The 23,580-nt window shown below is 46.1% G+C and overlaps 1 protein-coding gene across 1 annotated transcript in view; it reads left to right on the forward strand.

The window, feature by feature from the left end:
- LOC135812954 (uncharacterized) overlaps positions 1-21,243 on the forward strand; it is a 50,258-nt gene extending 29,015 nt beyond the window's left edge. The window contains exons 4-7 of the mRNA XM_065326173.1: positions 1,103-1,288; positions 2,587-2,715; positions 9,845-9,874; positions 21,140-21,243. Of these exons, the coding sequence (XP_065182245.1) occupies positions 1,103-1,288; positions 2,587-2,715; positions 9,845-9,874; positions 21,140-21,243 (449 nt within the window). The remainder of the gene's footprint in view (positions 1-1,102; positions 1,289-2,586; positions 2,716-9,844; positions 9,875-21,139) is intronic.
- Positions 21,244-23,580: the final 2,337 nt, after the last annotated feature.

Raw genomic sequence — 23,580 nt, forward strand, 5'->3', positions numbered from 1 at the left:
AGGCATACCGAGACATTTTATCACCTGTGCCTCGTACGCACGTGGCCAAGGAGAAATCATCCAGGGATGAACTGAACAAAGTGAGGCAACCTCTGGCACTGCACTATCTGCAAACTGTTGCTACTTTTGGGTTGCGGGCATTGCAACTGAAGCTATTGAGAATCCTCATCTTCCATCTCCTTCTACTTTAAGTACATAACTTTGGCTAACATGTCGGGATAACTGAACAACCCACTATGTCTTCCCAGCTATGAAGTCATCTATCATCATGGTGAATGTACTGATGGACGGTCATCTCTCCATGACGATTACCCACGCAGACCGAGCACACTTCTTACAAAACCGTGCATGCTCTCCCATTCCAGAAGTTGTTGTTTTCCTGTCATGTTAACACGGGTTGTTTTTCGTTTTCAAGGTTTCGTCAAATTGTCACCTATTTTTGTCCTATTGAGGTCTGTGAATTATTTGTTTTCAACAGAACATGGACAAGTGCAGCAGGTCTGGGTATACCCATGTTCCGTGTTATTAGCAAAATTTTGTCTGCTTCTATCTCTATGGACCATCATAGATGTGGTTAAATCAAAAAGTATTCTTTCCAGACCAAAGAGTGGTGTATTTGAAAATTAATAAAGATAGAAATATTCACGATACTTCTCCAGACGTTTCGTTTTTCTGAACAACATCGTCAGTGGATAAGGAATGGAGGGCTTTGGGTGGTGGCACGGGTTAATAGGGAGTGATGGTGGTGAGATGAGGTGAGAAGGTGAAGGTGGGAAATAGATGTATCTAAGTTAATGGTGAAGGTTAGGTGCGGGTCGGTACAGGTGGGAACCTGTATCGACCCGCACCTAACCTTCACCTTAGCCCTCCATTCCTTATCCATTGACGATGTTGTTCAGAAAAACGAAAAGAAGTATCGTGAATATTTCTATCTTTATCAATTTTCAAATACACCACTCTTTGGTCTAGAAGGAATATTTATTGATATTACAATGAGAATGGATATTCAACGGCTTTTCCACCAACTCTTTGATATGGTTTTAGTTGTGTGGTGTTCACTCATTGAGAGTAACTGCATTGAATTTTGTCTCTTTGTTCCCAGCGCAATGCCCTACTCTCACTGACACCAAGTTCAATTACAAACCTATTTCCTGTTTCAACACACTACCAGGTAACACAGTATCCATCGAGTGCAGAACAGGTTTTCTGTCTAACAATAGTATGGAAATAACCCAGTCTATATGCCAGGGCAATGGAAGGTGGCAACCAAGGCAACCAGTGTGTGAAAGTAAGTCTTTACTTGGAAGTATACCAGTGATGCAAGGACAACCAAAATATTTAAGACAGCATGTATGAGAAAACCTGAAAAACTGGGCTGGGCTATCTCTCCGATTTCGCTCAAAATTTGCAAGTCGATTTCCTTTGGGGTCTACAACAACCATGCGAAAGGGCTCGTTGCATAACTTACGGACACCTTGGAACTGAGGACCACCTCGAAATTGGCCCAAAATACGACTGAATATTGGGTCTAAAAACGAGCGCTGGTAAAGCGTACACGATGGAGCTGAGAACAAACCACCACCATGCCAACATTACCTCACCTGAGTAGTCTTCACATCACCACCAAATAAAGCGATGGCTTCATCCAGGAAAGCAATGGCCATTATCTTCAAATATCACTAAATTGCATCGAAAAAATAGCCAAATTTCAAGGGCCATAGCGAGAACCATTTACGGCGTCTATTTTTCTGAACCATGCACTGCATGACAGTGGACTATCTCCACTATCATCCTGGACATTGTCTCGTAAAAAACGTTCCACGTTTTCTGGAAATAAACAAATTTGAATATTTTCACTTCACCACATTTAAACATTGCCAATTAATTTCCTACCCGAAGACGGAAAGGGCTTCCTCAAGCTCCAACACCAGGCACCGCTCCAGACGCCAGCACGCGAATCACTGCAGCGTGGTCACCTCTACCGAGTCTAACAAGAAATTTGAAATTACAACCTTGTCACTCCAAACAACAACCATGTCCTTCCCTGAACGACTCAAATTTCACTAGCAGCAAAGCTCTGCAGGAGTGCCAAAAAATGAACAAACCTCGATTAGTGCGATGGAAGCACACGATACTTTGCGTCCTGAAACTGGCCGTGTGCCGACCACCGCGTGACATAGCAGATCGACGGATTTGATCAGGTTGATCGACAGTATGCAACGAGCCCTTTCGCATGGTTGTTGAAGACCCCAAAGTAAATATATTTGCAAATTTTGAGCAAAATCGGAGATATGACCCAACGCAGCTTTTCCGGTTTTCTCAGACATGCCCTCTTAAGGAATATCCAGTATCAGTTCCAAACAAACCAACATTCACATTTGGATTTGGGAGTGAAAACCTGACTGCACTTTCTAGGTTTGGCCTGGCGCCATGATTTAGATGGTTAGAGTACTTCTCCGGACAAGAAAGGTCCTGGTTCAAGTCATGGTGGGGCTGGAAAATTCGATGGAGGATGTCACCTGAAGCCGATGCCAATCTTCACAAGGTCGAAGGTAATATAAGACATTTTCCATGTCTCCCCTCCAGGTTGCATATTGGAATGCAATGACACTAATGTGGTGAATTGTAATCAAGTACCGGCAGTGGGAATGGCAATGGCAACTGTCAACTGTGTTTGTGGACAAAACTTTCAATGGACCATCGGCCAATGTCAACGTAAGTGAATTGCTGTATAATTATATCGTATTAAACCCAGATTATGAAAATAAAAAAACTATGACTTTCAAAGCGGAAATAATTTGCCAGAATCAGTGCATTGTGTAGCTAATGAGAGTCTGTGTATTGTACTTGTCAAAGCGCCATTAAAGCCTGTACACTCACCTCACGAACCACGACCCCCCCGGGCATAACTAGGGTTCAGCGGTTAATGCTCCGAAAATTTTCGTATAATGCTAATCATAATGCTCCAAAAACTACCCTGTAATGCTGATTAGAATGCTTTAACAAGGGCTATAATGCTCTTGGTTTGGAACAAATATGGAACAAAGGCTGCACATTGTCAAACTTCCAGGAAAGGAGGCATTTAGACGATCTGCCTCTGAAGCTGCTACAATATCTCTCACGCGCTCAACCACAACTTCGTAGCACTATAAGACAGGATTAGGCAGGCAGGCACAGTGGGTTGGTCAAAGACCATGATTGAGATACGAGAGGTACCTGGTTCAAGTCCTGCCTGGAAGCGGTTTTTCCAGCCGTGCTGCTACCCACAGTCAACTGGGAACTTGTGGCCAGGCACAAGGGGTACATGGATGCAGCTAATGGGGTCGTTCTCGGCACTTGTGCCAGTGGTTGTGAGACTTATCCACTCACCCCCACCGTTAGGCGCTGCATCTGCCGCTAGGATTTACCGGGTGTTAGCGGCCGTCGTGAGTTCCCTTCGGGAACGGACACGATAATTTACTTTACTTTTACTTAAGACAGGATCTCGTCTCCATTGGCTGCTCTCCATTGCAACTTTGTTGCACGGCTGTGCCTTAATAGTAGGTGTATCAAATCTTTTTTCCTTGCTTATCCATGTAATGAGTTCTCCTCCTCATTTTAGTTCATCATGCAGTGAGTGTTCAATAGTAAAAAAATAATAATAATGAGAGGTGAAACATTATTGCTGGTGATCAGAAATATGGTAGAAGCTTATCATGGGAAGTGGTATTCCTGCCTGCAGACAAGCTGTCACTGCTTCCACACTGTGAAAAATGTCTTCATCTGAAACAGCTCGCGTGAGGCCAGTTCCTGAGAGACGATCTCAGACTGTAGGCCTTGCTTGCATTACAATCATTCACCACGAACTGTACGTGCTTCACCAGGAAAGTAATACACGCGCTCCTGAGCACTGAAATCGACTTGGTACCGCGTCCATGAGATATTCTAGTTCTTTTCGAGCCTGCTGAGCTGGACTCGGCAAAGGCAGTTGTTTGGAACAACCTCTTTCTGTTCATACCCGCTCCTTCAACCAGGTCCAAATTTATCAATGGATCAGTGTTTACTTCAGTATCGCTAGAGATGCTTTGGCCAGAGCCTATGGCATAACAGGAAATATCCTCTCCGTCTGTTTGATATTCAATTCGCGTACGTTTAGTCTCCTCCATCGCTCTCCATGATTTCTATAACAGAACTTCTCTCATTTGGGCTTGCTACATCGTCTGTACATTTAACTGACCACATTGCTACATAAAGATTTCATTTAGCAATAGCATTACACACTCTTTTGAAACGTTTTAGAGTAGGATGCATGTTTTTCAGCTCCCTTTATTGTATCGTTTTTAGGTTACTTTTGGGGTCTCTGACCCGGATTTTTTGTTGCAAGCATGTCTGCAAACAGGGATTCCACGACCATGGCCGCAGTAGAGAGCGATGAGCACGAACAGCCGTGCGATGTCCCAGATAATCGTTTCCCCACGTCGAACTGCTGCCGCGATTTCCACAACGCTCTGGCGGTGATAATGGATATGCTTGATGCCGAAAGAAGTGCTGCTGCAGACCGTGAGAAAAGGCTGATAAGCCATATCGACCAGCTATCTAGGACCGTTCAGGAGCTATCCAGATCAAGCGCACCAAACATTCCAAGTTCAGGAAGTTCCGCCATTACGGTTGGAGATTCTCAGGCTCAGAGCAAGTCGCAAAGAAAGAGGCGCCATGCTACTAACTGCCCAACCGTTGAGTCCGAAACCAACCCGAATACCGTAGTAGATCTACAACTGACTTCATCTGGTCCGGCCCAGCAGGATGCTGCGGCCACGTGTCACATTCCAGTCGGGAGCGGACCTACCGTACCAGGACATGACCTCAGTGACCTGGATCATCACCAACGCGTGGGTGTCACGTCGAACGTTCAAACTACCGTAAAGTACCGCCAGAGCGCCCCACCATCTCGTCCTTTCGTGGCCGCCTTGTGGAGGTGGATTCCTGTCTGTAGGTCATACGACACGGACCTTGTACAAACATTGCACATTGTGCAGTCAATCCGTACCCAGTTTACCTTCGAGCTCCACATAAAAACATGCCAAGTGTGACCTTAGTACACGAAGGTTCTCACATCGTACAAACTTAGTAGCATTCTGCCATACGATTTTCTTCCCTTGGCTGTAAAATCAAGGTGGGGCGCTCTCGCGAGACGGGGCGCTCTGGCGGTACTTTACGGTACTAGTAATTCGAACTCCAAGACCAACACCAACATTCAAACTTCAGCTTATGCAGCCAGTGCAGTCAGTGAGGCCAATTTGCCAGACGTCGATGACGACAGTGAAGATGCTGCCTGGCGTTTGGTGACAGCCAGGAAACCTGTCAAGAAAAGTGTTGTGTTTGTTGGCAATCTGCTGCGCGATGCCTCACCGGAGCAGCTAGCACGCTTCGTGGAGTGTCGCTCGTCGGAGCTGAAGACTCCCCCTATTAAAATTCTCGACTGTAAAGTTTTTCAGAAGCAGAAGTCGTCGTCTGCGAGACTGGTAGTCCACGCATCGCGCAGCAAGACGCTGTTGGATCGTTGCTTCTGGCCCAGACCACTCTATTCTAGACAGTGGAATTTCGACAAGTACTCTGCCTCTGATGTCAGTGATGATACCACAGAAACCACAGCATGTGACGACACGCAAGCAAACTCTGCATCCCTTTCGGAAGTGAAAACAAATGTGCACGCGCCCTCAGTCAGCGATGGCTCTGAAATCAACCATGCCTGCTGATGACCATGCTGCACACTGCCTTCTTGAATGTATGTAGTATCAGGCGCAAGACAGCCGAAGTGCAAAAGTTCTTGTCAAACAGAGGCATTCATGTCTTTGGTATGGCTGAGACTTGGCTCACTCCAGATATCTTGGACAGTGAACTTACTATCCCACATTTCAAGCTCCATCGGAAGGATAGATTGCAGCAACGTAGTGGTGGTGTTGGGATATACTGCCATGAATCTGTTCTTGCGCGAAGACGCACTGACTTGGAGACTGACTTAGAGCTGCTGTGGATAGAAGTTAGCGTTTCCGATGGCATAGTGCTGGTTGGATGCTGTTATCGTCCACCAGACAATCCTGTAGCATTCTGGACCTCCCTGGAGTCCAACCTAGACGCATCAGTTCATGCACCAGGTAAGAAGGTTCTGGCAACTGTCATGCTGGGTGATTTCAACGTTGATATGAAAATGAACCAGTCACCCATGGCCATACGAGTAACTGACTTGTTTAACAAATTTGGTATGTGTCTTCACCAACACGTGCCACCACCCTTACTAAGTCAATCATTGATCTCTTCCTATCAACTTGCCCGCTGACGGGGCCTTGTGAGATAGTCTACCTAGACATTAGTGACCACTTTGCAGTACTTGGGAATCTCTCTGTGGCAGGGTTTGCACCAGGCCGTACTTCCAGCTACAGACCTACACGCCGCATCCATAAGATAAACTGGGACACCTTCAACAGCGATCTCAGTGTAGAGCAGGCCTCTCTGCTCGCCATAGATGATGTCAACACCCTTGCATCATCTTTCATCGCCTCCATAGTGTCAACATTGGATAAGCATGCACCCGTGCGGATGAGGCGAATTCGGGATAGACGTCCCTGCCCGTGGGTAACAGATGAACTTGTGGCCTGCGTACGGGAGCAAGACAGACTCCATCGACTGCTCATGAAGAACCGCTGCAATGATGACCTCCGCAGTCAACACCGCACTGCTCGTGCCAAGGCCAGGAAGCTGGACAGGAGCCTGAAGAACACGTATTTCATCCAGCAGTGGCAGACTTCTGACCAAAGTAAACTTTGGTCAGTCATCAATACTGTGGTTGGCCGGAAGAAACAATCGCACACTGCTCAAGTACCCATATCGGATCTTAGCAAGCTGTTTGGTGACGTTGTCCATGATCCCCATCGTCCTCCTCAGCTCTGTTCTCCCTCTGGTCCAATGGCGGAAGGGGCATTTACCGACTTCAGTGTAGTGACAGTCGAGGATGTGGCAAGCAGTTTGAAATCAGTCAACCCTTTCAAGGCAACAGGCAGTGACCAAGTTCCAAGCATCATCCTGAAAAAGTGTTATCCAACCATTGCCCCCACACTTACACGCATCATTAATATATCCCTGTCCTCCAGTGAGTTCCCCCTGTCCTTCAAGTTGTCCCACGTCAGTCCGCTCTTCAAGAGTGGAGACCCAGCTTTGCCAAAGAACTACCGCCCTGTGTCACTGCTCCCAGTTATCTCCCGCATCACAGAAGCATTTGTAAAAAATCAGATCACGCAGTACTTGGACTCCAAGCAACTTCTTCCGCCTACTCAGTTCGCCTACCGAAGGCTTCACTCCACAGAAGATGCCTTAACGTTTGCTGTTGATCGATGGCAAATGGCACGGGCAGAGCGCAAGTATACGGGCATCGTGTTTGTCGACATGTCAAAGGCCTTTGACCGCGTCAGGCATGAGCGACTCGTTACTAAACTGTTTAACCTAGGCATCTCGGGAACTGCACTCAACTGGTTCTGCAGTTACCTGTCTGGCCGGACACAGCAGATCAAATTGCAGGATCAGTTGTCAGGGACTGTTCCTTGCTCTCGCGGTGTTCCGCAGGGCAGTGTCTTAGGCCCACTCCTGTTTGTAATTTACACTGCTTACGTCAAGTCAACGATGCCTCCCGATGAGGCAGATCAGGAATTCGCTGATGACATCGCTCTCGATTGCTCCAACGCGTGTCCCAAGCAAGTCTGCGAGTCTCTGTCGTCTGCAGTGACCAACCTCGCCAAGTGGCTAGATGACATCGGCCTACTTCTGAATGCCCAGAAAACCCAAATTCTGTTTGTAAAGCTAAGAGGCGGTGCTGATGTTCAAGAACATGTACGTTGTCGAGGACAACCCCTGGAAGCAACAATATCTGCGAAATACCTGGGTGTTGTAATCGACAATGACCTCTCCTGGCAGCCACATATCAGCCATGTAACACGCAAGATCGGGCCAGTAATTGGACAGCTATGGCGACACGGCAGGTCCCTGAGCCTAAGAGCACGCCAAGTCTGGTATGTCAGCATGATACAGGCTCATCTGTCCTATGGATCCAACTGTTTCTTCTCCAGTCTTTCCAAGCAGCTCCTGGATAAACTCCACCGCCTGTCAAAATCCGTGTCAGAGCGACCCTGCAGCAAAGGACTCTGGTCCCGACTGCCCCCCTTCTCGAGCTCCTGGGTGTGCCAAGCTTGCCACAGCTGCTCTTCCAGAAGCTTGCCATCTTCGTTTTCAAATGTTTAAATGACAAGACAAGTCCCCTGTTAAAGAATCTGTTCGTGCTGATCAACGACCCTGCCACACCTCAGCTGAGGACGACATGGGGTCAAGTGTCAAGCCTGCTGAGAGTTCCGTTCCTCCCTGGTCCTGCTGGACGTCCTTCAATTCAGTTTGCTAGCAGCATTCTGTGGAATGCTCTCCCAGTTGCAGTCCGTACGGAAGGTGATTGGCAGACATTTAAAGCTCTAGCCACGGCTCTCGACTTGCCCAGCCTTTACCCATATTAACATTCTGTGTACCTAACTTCATGTCGAAATCCATTTTAACAATCCGCATATCTCCCCTCCCCCCCCTCTCTCTCTGTCTCTGACACACACACACACACACACACACACACACACACACACACACACACACACTCTCTCTCTCTCTCTCCCTCTATCTATCTCTCTCTGTTGTTGTTATTGTTGTTGTTGTTGTTGTTGTTGTTGTTGTTGCTGCTGCTGCTGCTGTCGTTATTGTTCCCAGTCCTGCTGTTGTTGTTTGTCTGTTGTTGTTGTCGCTGTTGTTGTTGCCGTTGCTGTTGTTGTTGGTCATTTTGTAAGAGCTTGGACAGTTCACTTGTCCAGGCAATAAAGCAGTCTCTCTTTCTCTCTCTCTCTCTCTCTCTCTCTCTCTCTCTCTCTCTCTCTCTCTCTCTCTCTCTCTCTCTATCTATCTATCTATCTCTATCTCGAATCTATCTCTCCTCTCTCATCATGCATGCGTCACATTCTCATGGAATTTTATTATTATTTTTATTTTATAAGATTGCATGCTTCACACTCTCATGTAATATTTCTTTCCTTTCTTCGTCTTTTTGTGAGAGCTTGGACAATCCACTTGTCCAGGCAAGAAGGCAGCAATGCCTGTTCATTCTGGCGAAGTAAAATAAAATATACCAACCAACCAACCAACATGTATGTAGTCAGGTAAATGAAGCATTAGTGCTAAAGATGTTACGTGTCTACACAATCACAAAGTCATGTGCCGATACGATACATGGCGTTGCACCTCATGACTTTAACCGATTGTTCCCAAAAAACTAATATTTCTCGACATTATCCACTATGAAACTCGTTATGCCGCTCAAACCCCACATAATGCTCGTCTTGTTCCTTTCTAATGCTCCATAGTTCTCTCATAATGCCGAATATGATGCCAGCATTATCCGCTGGGCTCTAGGCATAACACTGTAATGCTCAGCTTTGTATTTGAAAAACACTATTACGGCAGCTTGGTCTTATTCTAATCATTCAACAGCTACCTTCACTGATGAGCTATGTATCATCGAAACAGCTGTCTGAAGGAATCCACGTTTTCAATATCGTCAACGGAAGTGTCCTCGCAGTGCTACTGATTGTGTGCAGGAGGGTCTAGTTGGTTGAGAGTGCAGTGTAGTGGGCCGAGAGCTCTGTCGCACCCTGTAATATTAAACAGAAAGACATAGTATTCTTATGTCTTTCTGTCTATAACGCATGTGCTTTGTGTGCTGGTATCTGTTTGCTGGTATGTGTGTGTGTGTGTGTGTGTGTGCATTTTTCTCCGTTATATTTTGCAGTTATTCCTACAGATCCAGCCACTACTACGAGTAAGTTCTATTCTGTATTTTAAAATCTTACCCTGCACCCTCACTGAATGCACTGAATTCACCAAATCATTTAAGTTAATTTTGGAAAACACACTATTCCCTCGAATGGAGAGCCACGGACAAATTTATAGAAAGAAAAAAAGGACCAAGGATAACCGAACGCCTCAATAAAACAGCACCAGAAGAAGACCATAAGCAGGAACAACATGCAGCAGTTTCATACGACGAACGTTTTGCCGTATAGATGAGGACGGCTCATCAGGTGTGCAAGAATTGACTCGGATGGAGAGCCAAAGATCAATTTAGAGAAAATAAAAAGGACCAAGGCACCAAGGATGAAGATATTATTCAGGCCTCCGGTTTCGCATGATTCCTGTTCGCATAGCTTCCCCTTTAATTGATCTTCGCATCTTTGCGCCACACCAGTTGTGTGGAATGTTGCATTCCGTCCTTGTATCGTGGTTTGACCGTATTGTCCAAAGGTCTTGCCCTTATCGTAATCGACGTACAGTCAACTTCGCTAATAACGACTGCGGATATAACGACAATTCGCGAATAACGACCGAATTTCCATGCCCAGAGCAAAGTCTCATCTAACTGTATACATTTAACTTCGGATATAACGACTATCTGAATAACGACAATTCGCGTATAGCGACATGCTTTTAGTGCCCCGTGGTCATATTCACTGCTTGAATAACGACTTTCTGGGCTTTTGACAGCTATTTCAAGTACCTGTCAGTCAAGTACATGTACCTGTCATGCAGAAGTACCAGAACCTACATGTATGGTGCACTGGTGATGGATATTATTGCACACATGCAAGAAAATGCAGCCAAGGGGGGGGGGGGCTTTTTCTTCCTTTTTTATGTTGGCTTCAAAATTGTTGGATTTACCAGCACACCTATATGTATGCAATGTACATGTAGCTGTACATGATTGCACAGTAATCATCATACATGTACAATGTACATGTCTCTGGCCCTGTAGATGGCTCAAAAAGGCATATTTTTCAATTGATTTCCCTTGCATATTGAATTTTTAGTTCCTTTCAACTGCAATATGAAAATAAAGTACACATTGACATAGAGCAAGAAAAGAGCTTGATTTTGATATGCATATCATACTATACAAAATATGGGTTCACATACATTCAAATGGGACTTCGGTTATAAGGACACTTCGCGAATAAGGACACTTTTCTGATGCCCCGCCGAATGTCGTTATTGGCGAAGTTGACTGTACGTGTACATCCGCCAACGTCCTTAACAGCTGAGATTTTCGGCCGGTGCTTATCTTCGTTGCGTTCACCTTCCCCTCTTTGTGTTACCTCTATAACTTAGAACGTTCCAAGATGTGCTAGAGCTGATTGCCAGTTAGGTGTAGAACGTCAGTACCGTTGGTCTGTGCCGTGCAAAATAACAGAAATAATTAGACAAAGATGATGGCCTTAGCTTTCTAGACTTTAGAATGAATCAATCTGCGAACAGCACTGTCGCATCTTTTGTGGACTCTCCTCAGCCTAACACAGAGAAACTAATGTCAAACCTGATAGAGCCTGAGAGATTATTGATTTACGGGATATGCTCAATCTGCGGACGGAACTGTTTCGTCCTTGTGGACTCATCAGCGCAGCACAGAAAAAATGACGCCGAGCCTGGGAGCAACTGAATTGATCAAGCCAAAAAGCAAAGGGTAAAAACCAAGTAAGTCTGACAGATGACACAGAAGTATTGCAAAATTGAGACCTATGAAAAAAAAGAATGTAAGTGTGACAAGTGGGCATGAAAAGTGCCGGACCAAATCATAAACAAGTGATGTAGACTCACGAAAATAACCCAAGTGCTACAACATACTCTTTTTGCTTACAAAGATCAGGCTTTTGCGCACGAATACGAATAGCTTCCAGGAACTCCGGCTGCTGTAAATAACGGGCAAGACACATTACGGAGAGTCGTACACACACACACAATCGGGACGTGATAACAAAATTAATGCAAGTACTAACGAACTTCACCCTCATCAACTCGCTCACCTTCCCTGCCGCCTGACTCCCTAACGTCCTTTTCATCGCCATCAGCAGCCGCCTCATCGTCATCGGATTCGCCGCCATCCGCCGCATCGTCATCCAACGCATCTTCACCGCCAGTTAGTCTCCCTGCTACGTCTTCCACGTGTCTCTGTGCGTAGCTTATCAGCGTCTCCAAAATGTGTTTCGTCTTGCTGATGGTTTATATTTTCCTTCGCTGCTCTGCGTGGGCTTTGACCATTCCTTGAAAATATCTCCGTTGAGTACTTCGCAGGAGAACTGCACGGTCTCTGTTCCAACGGCTCAAGCGCTGCAGTGATTTTCGGTGCCCGCACGACCAGATATTGTGTCAACGAAATTGGCCCAGTTTTATGATTGGTGGTACTGTGGATTTTTGACGACTCCACGCCAACCCCAGCCACCAACAGCACTGGTGGTGGTTCTAGTGGCGGCAACGGCAACGATGGGGAAGGCACTTTCAGTTGGCATAGTGTCCCACCCCTCTTCCTCTGCACCGTGTGTTCAACAATACCGCCAATCACAGAATTTGAACCCACTGCTACGTGTCACGTTGATTGTCAACGCTCAACTAACTCGCATATGTGACAAATCAACACAAATTATAATGCAAAATAGAGGTGTTATAAAGTCTACAGGACACAACTATCACAATGAGAGGGAGAGGTATACAGGAGTAGGGTGCGCTAGATTACACGTCAAAAAGAGTACTGGTCGGGGAAAAGATAGGTGAAAAGTAGACGCCTTGTGAAAGCCAACAAATCATCACGGACGTCCGACGTCAATATCTGAAATTTGCTAAGTACACAAGGCAAATACTTCACAAACTTCTAACATTGAATATTCAGCCAGTGGTAGGTGAAAGGAAGGCTGCTGGGGTGTGGCATAGTCGAGAAGTGTGGGGTTCTGAAGCGACGTATCCATCCAGATCTGCACTACAGGGTTAGCGTCTAACACTATACTCTTCTTCTCATTGTGATTGACTTTGCAAATAATTGTGATAGTTGTGTCATGTAGGGTTCATTCTGCACTATGCCCTTTGTTTTGATTTATCAGGTGTGTGAGTTAGTTGAGTGTTCAAACCTTGCGCCAGTATCTTGCCAGTATAGTGAGGAGAACGGAAGACGAAGAGAATAACTTTCTGACGCCAAAGTTGTTCAATGGTTGATAACCACAGTGTGGGCTGGGTGGCAACGGGATTATGCAATCACAAGACTGAGCGGAGCAGTGAGAGAGGGGTAGAAGGAGTATGGGTCGCTGCACAGTTTCTCCGGATCATTGCAAGGTACGGTACCACGTCTGATGAGTTTGAAGACTCAGCGTATCCTCATGCCGCGCAAGCCGGCTCGCTGCCTTCCGAGAGTGTTGATGAGTCCGATCAAGAGACTAACAACGGGAACAAGTAGGTTGGTGGAACGAAGTTTATTAGAAACGGGACAAGAGACCAAGACGAACGAAACGACTACATGATGATTATTGAAGAGGGAGATTATTGAAGAGAGCTTATTGAAGAGAGAGACTTGAGAGAGTAGCAACGCAATATAAAGGGCCTGGGTAGCTATGGCAAACATGGACGCGCAAGTAGCTACCCAGGCCAAATGAATAATGCATCAACTAATGACTTAATTGACTCGTGGGCATAACAGTATTTACGGGATATGGGAACGCCAGTCCAGGTCGTCATCGATGGTAATACCAAGGTAACTTTCTGAGGACACCGTGGCAAATTCATCTCCATTACAGCGGACGAGAAAAAGTGGGTTTGGCTGCCCTCGTGGCTTTAGGAACATGATTCGGGTTTTTCTCTTGTCTAGGAGGAGCCCGAGTTCCTCCGGCCATTTAGCGAGCTTGGTGATGCTTTTCAAGAGCGTCTGAACAAGGAACAATGGGTCTGGGTGTGGAAAGTCAATGACGATGTCGTCGGCAAACTCCTGATTGATAATGACGGTAAGAACTTCATTTATAGCGTGTGTGTAGAAAACACACAGAAGCGGACCGATGACACTTGCTTGTGGCACACCTCTGCTGCCGAAAACTTCAGGAGACAGCCTTCCGCCCACTTTTATCCGTTGGCAACTGCCCAACAAGTAGCTGATGAAACAGTCTAAGATCATACTATAAAAAAAGCCCCAGTGAATGCAGTTCTGTGATGAGGCATTGATGTTGGACTCGGTCAAAATATCAATCATGACAATGACAGTAGTTCTCCTCTGGAACGTTGCGTCCTTCCATCGGTCCAGTGCTCGCACAAGGGCATCCTCCGTCCAGTGACCGGAGCTGTATGCAAATTGCGTGGTAGGGAGCTTTTGTCGTTGAGGTATTTGTCCAGTTGGTCTTTGACAAATTTCTCTTAGGCCTAGTGCTCATTCGACGCAACGCTGACGTTACAGGACGTAAGGGGTTGTCATGACGGCTGGGGTGAGCAGCAAAATCTTGTACGGTTCGTACGACACGTGCTGCAGTCTGTTCAACAGCGAACGGTACGAGTCATAAGGCCAGGTCCGCGAAGGGGTGATTTTTGGACCAAATTTCTAATTTTTCAGGACTTCTTTTCGATTTTTACTTCTTGAATGAAGCGGAATCGAGTTCACAATACCAATTTTTCATGAAGGCCAAAAAAGGAGCCCTGAAAGTCGTGCCATTCAAATAAAAACCCAAGGAAATTGTGGTGTACCCGTGTACATCGTACATATTTGCACTCTCATGTTTCTTATTATGGTACTGCATCTCCTTGCATGGACGTGCGTACAACCTTACAGCATACTACTCATACTATGCATGCATGTGTGTACTCCGTGCCCATAATCGACAGTGCATGTCTCTTGTTGCTGTTCAGTCTTTCCTTGGTAGTTTCCTGACGAGTCGTCCTCTCTTAGTCCTTCGTTGCATTATTCTATTTCAATATAACTAATCATCACATAGACTTGATGATACCACATGGCGCAGTGAACTTGTTTTAGTAGCAGTTTCCATTAGTCTTTCTCAGTCCTGGGTCTTGCTAGTACCTCTGGCGTTTCGTCTCTCAAATATAGTGAAATAATTATTTGAAATTTCCGTTTCGGCATGGCGGAATCAGACACACCAGTACTCAGCCCTGACATTGTTGCCCTCACCCAGCTCATTAGACAGCAGATGGAGACCGCCGCCACCCGCGAGCAACACCTGACACAGCTCGTGGAGCGAACTTTGAGGAGCATTTCTCAACCTCCACCACTGCAACGTCCACCGTCAGCCCCACTGGCACGAGAACATATACCTGCGGCGAGACCAGTTTCGGTCGATCGCCCTCTGTTACTTGCCTCTGCTTCTCTCGCAGAGTTTGCCGCATGGGAAGGTCTTTGGCGGGACTACTCCCGGTGCCAGCACCTGGATTCCCAGGACAATGCCACCAGAGTGGCAACGGTTCGTCAGTGCCTGGACGCGGACCTCCGGAGATTTCTTCGTGAGGGCACAATTCCTCTGGCTGACAACCACGACGACGACGATCTCATCAAGGCTGTACAGGCATACATTCGTGGCCAGCCTAACCCTCTGCTGGACCGGATCGCCTTCTATGCCCGCCAACAGCAGCATGGAGAGTCTTTCGATCACTACCTGACTTCCCTCAGGGAGATCCACAATTGCTGCGATTTCAGCGAAGCTGCAGCACTCTGCAACTTCTGTTCAAGCAGAGTATGCCGCCAATGCCAGCAGGGACAGCGTACCAGGTACGACGAAACCATGCGTGATCGCCTGGTTACTGGCATTCTCGACACGGAGACACGCCATAAGCTCCTTGCCACCACCGATCTAACGTTGGAGAAGGTCATTAAATTGTGTCGAGCGGAGGAGGCAGCCTCTCGGACGAGCAGCAGTATCCCCGGCACTAGCTCCGTCAATGCCGCTCGGAAAACAAATTATCAGCGGTCTAAACACGGCAATAACCCGCGACAGCAACAGCCGTCCGCCACGCCATCGCAATGTCCAAATTGTGGTCGCACTCTCCACGCCAGCAGGTCGCAGTGTCCTGCACATGGCAAGAAGTGTAGCGGCTGCAAGACTATTGGACATTTCCAAGCGGTGTGCAGAAAATCCCGCAAACCGGCTGACCAGTCCTCGCAGCGCACGCTGGGACGACTACAGCTCCGCCGCGCTCAGTGTGACGCATCTCCTACGGTGCTAGTCGACACGCAATTGTGCACTGAACCTGACGTTACCTCCCCCGAATGGATCCCCGATACGGGAAGTGACATTGACGCTATTGGCGTCGATCAGTTATTGCATCTCGGTGGTTTTGTGGAGAATCTGGCCACAGACCATGATAATGTGCATGCTGCCAATGGTGAACGTCTCGTTTCAGCTGGCAAGATCTCTGCCACTCTCACCATCGGCTCGCTCAAGCATGATAGCACCATCCATGTGTACCGTGGACTGCGTGAACCCCTGTTGTCACGCCAATCGCTATACGCCTTAGGCCTCTTACCAGACGGCTGGCCCAAGCAAGTTGCGCGTGTTAGTACCAGCAGCACACCACCTCCAACGGCTCCCGTTGTGACGACCGGTCTCGTGAACACACCTGACCCTAGCAAGCTGGCGCAGATCCGTGCTGACCTACTGCGAGAGTTCGCAGACGTCTTTGACGACACGACATTGAAACCCATGTGTGGCAAGCCAATGGACATCATTCTCGAAGATGATGCGAAACCTCACCGAGTCTACACAGCTCGTCCTATCGCACATGCCTACCATGAGCAGGTGAAAACCCAGCTCGACATAATGGTTGAGGAAGGCATTATCGAGACAGTGTCAGAGCCGTGCGACTGGTGCCACCCCATTGTTGTAGTCGACAAGAAGAATTCTAGTGAGAAACGTCTGACTGTGGACCTTCAGTCTCTCAACCGACAAGTGAAGCGTCCCACCTACCCCATGCAGAACGCACGTGATGCTCTCTCTGGCATCGGCACAGCCCGATGGTTCACCAAGTTTGACGCCCGTCATGGCTATTGGCAGGTGCCCCTGTCTGAGTCTGCCAAGTCTCTCACTACGTTCATCACACCGTGGTGTAGATACCGATTCTGCCGGAATCCACAAGGTCTTGTGTCCGCCGGCGATGAGTACAACCGCCGCACCGACGCAGCTTTCGACCGTTTGACCCATCTCATTAAGGTGGTGGACGACGGCCTCGTTCACGATGAGTCATTCTCGGACCATGTCGCTCACGTCCGTGCCGTCCTGACCCGAGCACGCGAACACGGAATTAATCTCAGTCAAAAGAAGTTTGTCTTCGCCGCTGCTGAAGTCGAATTCTGTGGGTTTCATGTGTCGTCCAACGGATATACCGTGCCAGCTGACAAGACATCCGCTCTTCAGCAGTTCAACCTACCCACCAATCGTACCGACCTCCGTTCCTTCCTCGGTCTGGTGAATCAGTGTGGAGAATTCACCCCACGGATATCCGAGCTGGAAGCTCCGCTACGTCCGTTATTGAAGACCACGAATGAGTTCGTGTGGGATGATGTCCACACCGCGGCTTTCAACGCCACAAAGTCTGAACTGATATCACCGCCGACTCTCTCGTACTACCGTGCTGGTGACGACCTTCGGCTAGAGACCGACGCCTCTGCCCTGAACGGACTTGGGTTCGTGTTATGGCAACGCCAAGATAATCAGTGGCGCATGCTGCAGTGTGGCAGCCGATTTCTCACCGACGCAGAGACACGTTATGCCGTCATAGAACTGGAGTTATTTGCTGTGGTTTGGGCTGTCCACAAGTGCTCCCTCTTTCTGTCTGGCAGCCGATTCGATTTGTTCACTGACCACCGTTCATTGGTCCCGATTCTGAACAAGTACACCCTGGATCAGATAGAAAATCCACGTCTGCTACGCCTCGCACTGAAGCTCCGGTCGTTTCAACTCGTCGCGCACTGGCGCAAGGGCAAAGAGAATGCGTTTGCTGATGCACTGTCCCGTAACCCGGTCGACAAGACGACCAGTGAGGAAGAATTCGGTGAAAGCTCAACGCTCTCAGCACCAGCCATCAGAGCATGTCTCCACCAGGGAGAGGATGGCCGAATTGCAGACCTCCGGCACTGCGAGCTCTTGGACGCTGCCCGTGCCGATGATGACTATCAGGCCCTTCTCCAAGCCGTTCGTGAAGGTTTCCCTGATGATCAGCGCGCCGTCCACTCAGCTGTGAAACCGTACTTCACTATCCGCGAGCATCTTTCAGTCGACGGTGATCTTGTCCTGAAAGTCCAACGTGTTGTGGTCCCGCGTACCCTCCGCCCACGTGTGCTCCAGGATCTTCATGCCTCCCACCAAGGCCTCAACCGCACACAGCGTCGAGCTCGACAAGTCGTATACTAGCAACACTTGTCTAATGACATCGCCCAAGTCGTTCGCAGTTGCGAACAGTGTCGCTTGCACGCTCCGTCTCAGTGTAAGGAACCGATGCGTGTCACCACTGACCGCCGTCCCACCCTGCCATTCCAGTCAACCAGTGCCGACTTATTTTCCTGTCAAGGCTGGGAATACCTGGTTTACATCGACCGTCACACTGGCTGGCCTTGCATCGCCAAGATCGGCCGCACTGCATCTTCTGCCGATGTGATCCGTGTGTTCCGTGGCTGGTTCGCCGACGTCGGTGTCCCCAGCATCCTCACCACTAATGGTGGTCCGCAATTTTCATCACGTCGCTTCGCTGAATTTTGCACCGGATGGCAAGTTGAGCACTCCACGTCTTCACCTCATTATTCTCGATCTAATGGCCATGCCGAAGCCGCCGTGAAAGCGATGAAATCACTTGTGTTGAAGACTACGTCCGACGGTAACTTGGACGTCGATGAGTTCAGACGCGCATTGTTAGAATGGCGCAACACCCCCCGAGAAAATGGTCAGAGCCCAGCCCAAGCACTGTTTGGTCGACCATTGTCCTCCTTCGTGACAGCTCATCATCTTAGCTTTGCTCCTGATTGGCAAGCAAAAGCCACCGATGTTGACAAGCGCTCTGCCGCTCAGTCTGCCACCCAAGAACAGAATTATGATGAGTCTGCCAGATCACTGTCCCCACTTCGCATTGGCATGCGGGTTGACATCCAAGATCCGCGCACCAAACTCTGGCGCACCACCGGCGTGGTCATCGCCATTGGTCGCAACCGGGACTATATGGTGAAGTTATCCAGCGGCCGTGTTTACTGGCGCAACCGTCGCCTTCTCAAGCCTGCCCCTGCCGTAGCCCCTCCCGCTCCGCCTGCAGACACCTCCCCGGCTGAGCCCACAGCACCGCAGCAGCCTTGTGTGCAGCAGCCTCGTTGTAGCCAACGGTCTGGCCAGGCACCAGAGCGTTTGAACATTTCGTCCGCAGCATCTAAGTCCTATGCTTGACTCTACATACCTGTACCTCACACTCTTGCTACAAGTAGTTGGGATTGGTATCATGCTTCATTAGTGTTTACTTTCTTTTCTGTCACTTCTGTTTTTTCCTTCTCGTTTATGTGAGATATACAGCTCCGATTTTCCGCTTGTTTATCTCAGAAGGGGCGTGTGGTGTACCCGTGTACATCGTACATATTTGCACTCTCATGTTTCTTATTATGGTACTGCATCTCCTTGCATGGACGTGCGTACAACCTTACAGCATACTACTCATACTATGCATGCATGTGTGTACTCCGTGCCCATAATCGACAGTGCATGTCTCTTGTTGCTGTTCAGTCTTTCCTTGGTAGTTTCCTGACGAGTCGTCCTCTCTTAGTCCTTCGTTACATTATTCTATTTCAATATAACTAATCATCACATAGACTTGATGATACCACAGAAATGATAAACAGTTCTGTCTGTCACGCTCTTGAACTATCCTTAAATAGAAAATACCATAAGTTACATTAGATCTTATCTTGCTGAAATTAAGTTATATTAGCAATTCTGCGAGTAATGATGGGAAGCGCCGTGTTCGAAATGGTAAAAAACGTCCAAGTACGAATCGGGAGTAGTTGGCGCGCGACGCCGTCTCGTCATGGTTCATACTCAGAAAGCAGGGGTTTTGTACGCTTGCGTCCCCGTGTACGCCCGTCTACAGTAAGCAGAGTCGAAATTATCGAACTTTTCTCGTCGCTTCCCGATTCACAAAGTAGTAAGATTTCGTTCCGGTTCATGATGTTCACATTGGACGCCATCAGATCGTCCTGTTGCTTCCCGTCGATCCTTGTGTCGCGTCCAGTCCCCCCCCCCCCGTTGAATGTGAACTACAGTTCATTCATAAAAAGATGGGCCCTGGCTCTGGTGAGCTCCCATACTTGAGGATATTTCGTGATTTCATCGTATACAGCGCAGTGCTGCGAAATTTGAAATTTGAAAAAAGGGTCCAAAAAGGTACCTGAACTGCACGATGCACTGTTGCAGGCTGGGTCAAACGGCCTGGATTTTGTTATGGCTTTCCCCAATTCAGTGCTTTTGGGACAAAACCTGGCCGAACTCCTATTCTTGTTATGGCTTGCTTTTTGGACAAAACAACTTCAGAGACATAATTTGAAGAGGATTACATAGAGGATTGTAGAAAAAATCCAAAAAAAACTCAAAGTTTGACCCATTTATGGCCAAAAGCTAGAAGTACATCTTTTTCTTAATGGACTGTAGGCGAGACACGATCGGGAGGAGAGGTATCGGACTATAAGTACTGGCGACGGTCGGTGTCCCCACTTTGAAAAGGAGAGAAACATAACAGTGCTTGAATGCAGCTGGCATTTTCCCCGATCGCAAGAACTCGTTAAATAAGTCATTCAAGGAAAGGGCAAGCGTGGAGCAGGTCATTTTAAGGACCAATCCTGGTACACCGTCACTCCCTCGTAGCTTTGTTTGCGTCAAACTGGGCGAATAGCTTCGTCACTTGGGTTGGGGAAATTGTTTTCAAGCAGAAAAGACTGGACTCGGCGTGTCGCCCGTGATGAGGTGAGAGGACATGTGGACGGCGAACGTCAGTCACGACTTCGCCTGACGTATTGCTGAGGTGATGAAGCGATGCCTGTGGTTCTTGATACGACTTTGACCGGCCAGTAACTTTGTCGATGGTTAGGAAGGCAAATTCATGGACATGCGTACAGAAGGACTTAGGAACAGCTTTAAAACCAATGGTGGACCTGTTAGTCTCTCTGGCTGTGTTGTGGAAGGTGATTATTTCTCTGACGCTCTAATGTTTATGCCATTGCTTGTGCTACTGTACATGGTCGTTTTTGATTTTTCAGTCAATTCAACACCACAATCAACAACAGGATCAACACCTGGATCAACAACTGGATCAACACCTGAATCCTCCACGACAACTAGCGGTATGTACAATCTCAAATGAGTTGAGAAAAGCAAGTTGTAAAAGTAGTACTCTATTATTTTAAAATATCGTGGAGGAGACAAAAACACGTAGTATTGAAATGAAAACAAGTATTGAAATGAAAACAAGTATTGAAATGGAAACAAGTATTGAAATGGAAACAAGTATTGAAATGAAAACAAGTATTGAAATGAAAACAAGTATTGAAATGGAAACAAGTATTGAAATGAAAACAAGTATTGAAATGCAAACAAGTATTGAAATGAAAACAAGTATTGAAATGCAAACAAGTATTGAAATGCAAACAAGTATTGAAATGAAAACAAGTATTGAAATGAAAACAAGTATTGAAATGAAAACAAGTATTGAAATGAAAACAAGTATTGAAATGAAAACAAGTATTGAAATGGAAACAAGTATTGAAATGAAAACAAGTATTGAAATGCAAACAAGTATTGAAATGGAAACAAGTATTGAAATGAAAACAAGTATTGAAATGCAAACAAGTATTGAAATGAAAACAAGTATTGAAATGCAAACAAGTATTGAAATGCAAACAAGTATTGAAATGAAAACAAGTATTGAAATGAAAACAAGTATTGAAATGAAAACAAGTATTGAAATGAAAACAAGTATTGAAATGAAAACAAGTATTGAAATGGAAACAAGTATTGAAATGAAAACAAGTATTGAAATGAAAACAAGTATTGAAATGGAAACAAGTATTGAAATGAAAACAAGTATTGAAATGCAAACAAGTATTGAAATGAAAACAAGTATTGAAATGCAAACAAGTATTGAAATGAAAACAAGTATTGAAATGAAAACAAGTATTGAAATGAAAACAAGTATTGAAATGGAAACAAGTATTGAAATGAAAACAAGTATTGAAATGAAAACAAGTATTGAAATGGAAACAAGTATTGAAATGAAAACAAGTATTGAAATGCAAACAAGTATTGAAATGAAAACAAGTATTGAAATGCAAACAAGTATTGAAATGAAAACAAGTATTGAAATGAAAACAAGTATTGAAATGAAAACAAGTATTGAAATGGAAACAAGTATTGAAATGAAAACAAGTATTGAAATGAAAACAAGTATTGAAATGGAAACAAGTATTGAAATGAAAACAAGTATTGAAATGAAAACAAGTATTGAAATGAAAACAAGTATTGAAATGAAAACAAGTATTGAAATGAAAACAAGTATTGAAATGAAAACAAGTATTGAAATGAAAACAAGTATTGAAATGAAAACAAGTATTGAAATGAAAACAAGTATTGAAATGAAAACAAGTATTGAAATGAAAACAAGTATTGAAATGAAAACAAGTATTGAAATGAAAACAAGTATTGAATTGCAAACAAGTATTGAAATGAAAACAAGTATTGAAATGAAAACAAGTATTGAAATGAAAACAAGTATTGAAATGGAAACAAGTATTGAAATGAAAACAAGTATTGAAATGAAAACAAGTATTGAAATGAAAACAAGTATTGAAATGAAAACAAGTATTGAAATGAAAACAAGTATTGAAATGAAAACAAGTATTGAAATGAAAACAAGTATTGAAATGAAAACAAGTATTGAAATGAAAACCAGTATTGAAATGAAAACAAGTATTGAAATGAAAACAAGTATTGAAATGAAAACAAGTATTGAAATGAAAACAAGTATTGAAATGAAAACAAGTATTGAAATGAAAACAAGTATTGAAATGAAAACCAGTATTGAAATGAAAACAAGTATTGAAATCCACTACATGTATTCAATACTTTGTGGGAAAGACACAAATGAGGAAAGTCTGAAGAAAACATTGACTGTAACCAGACTCACCACCAGGACTCGAGCCAAGGATCTGAGCTTGAGGCCAGCGATTCTCTAACCACAGAGCTAAGGTGTAGCAATCATCCCATCAGAGACGGTTGAACACTTTCTTCTGACTTCGTAACTCACACTTCCTGTTTATCCACACATGCCGGTGGGATGAAGCCCTTACTTTAACTTGGCCCCCCCGTCTTAGTTTGTACGTGAAGTGTGTGGACGTGTCTCCGCAACGACCACCACAACTGGATCTCCCTGGAGGTAACGGCACATATAGTAAGTGGGTCTAAGCACCTTTATAGCAAGTACACATTCTGCGACATGCGCCAGAGTCCAAACTAGACGGCCAGCCGATCCGTGGCCCGCCAGGACTGTTTACTTTATCAAGTCCTGCAAGCAACACATCCAGACTTGGCACAGCAGGCGCAGCGTGTGTCTGAAGCAGAATATCACCAACCACTTAATCAGTGCCGCTCACTGGCGAATCAGACTGCTCCTGCCCGCAATAGCAGTGCACCGGTGTGACTGCGA

The sequence above is a fragment of the Sycon ciliatum genome, chromosome 3 (assembly GCF_964019385.1).
Source record: "Sycon ciliatum chromosome 3, ocSycCili1.1, whole genome shotgun sequence".
Classification (NCBI taxonomy): domain Eukaryota; kingdom Metazoa; phylum Porifera; class Calcarea; order Leucosolenida; family Sycettidae; genus Sycon; species Sycon ciliatum.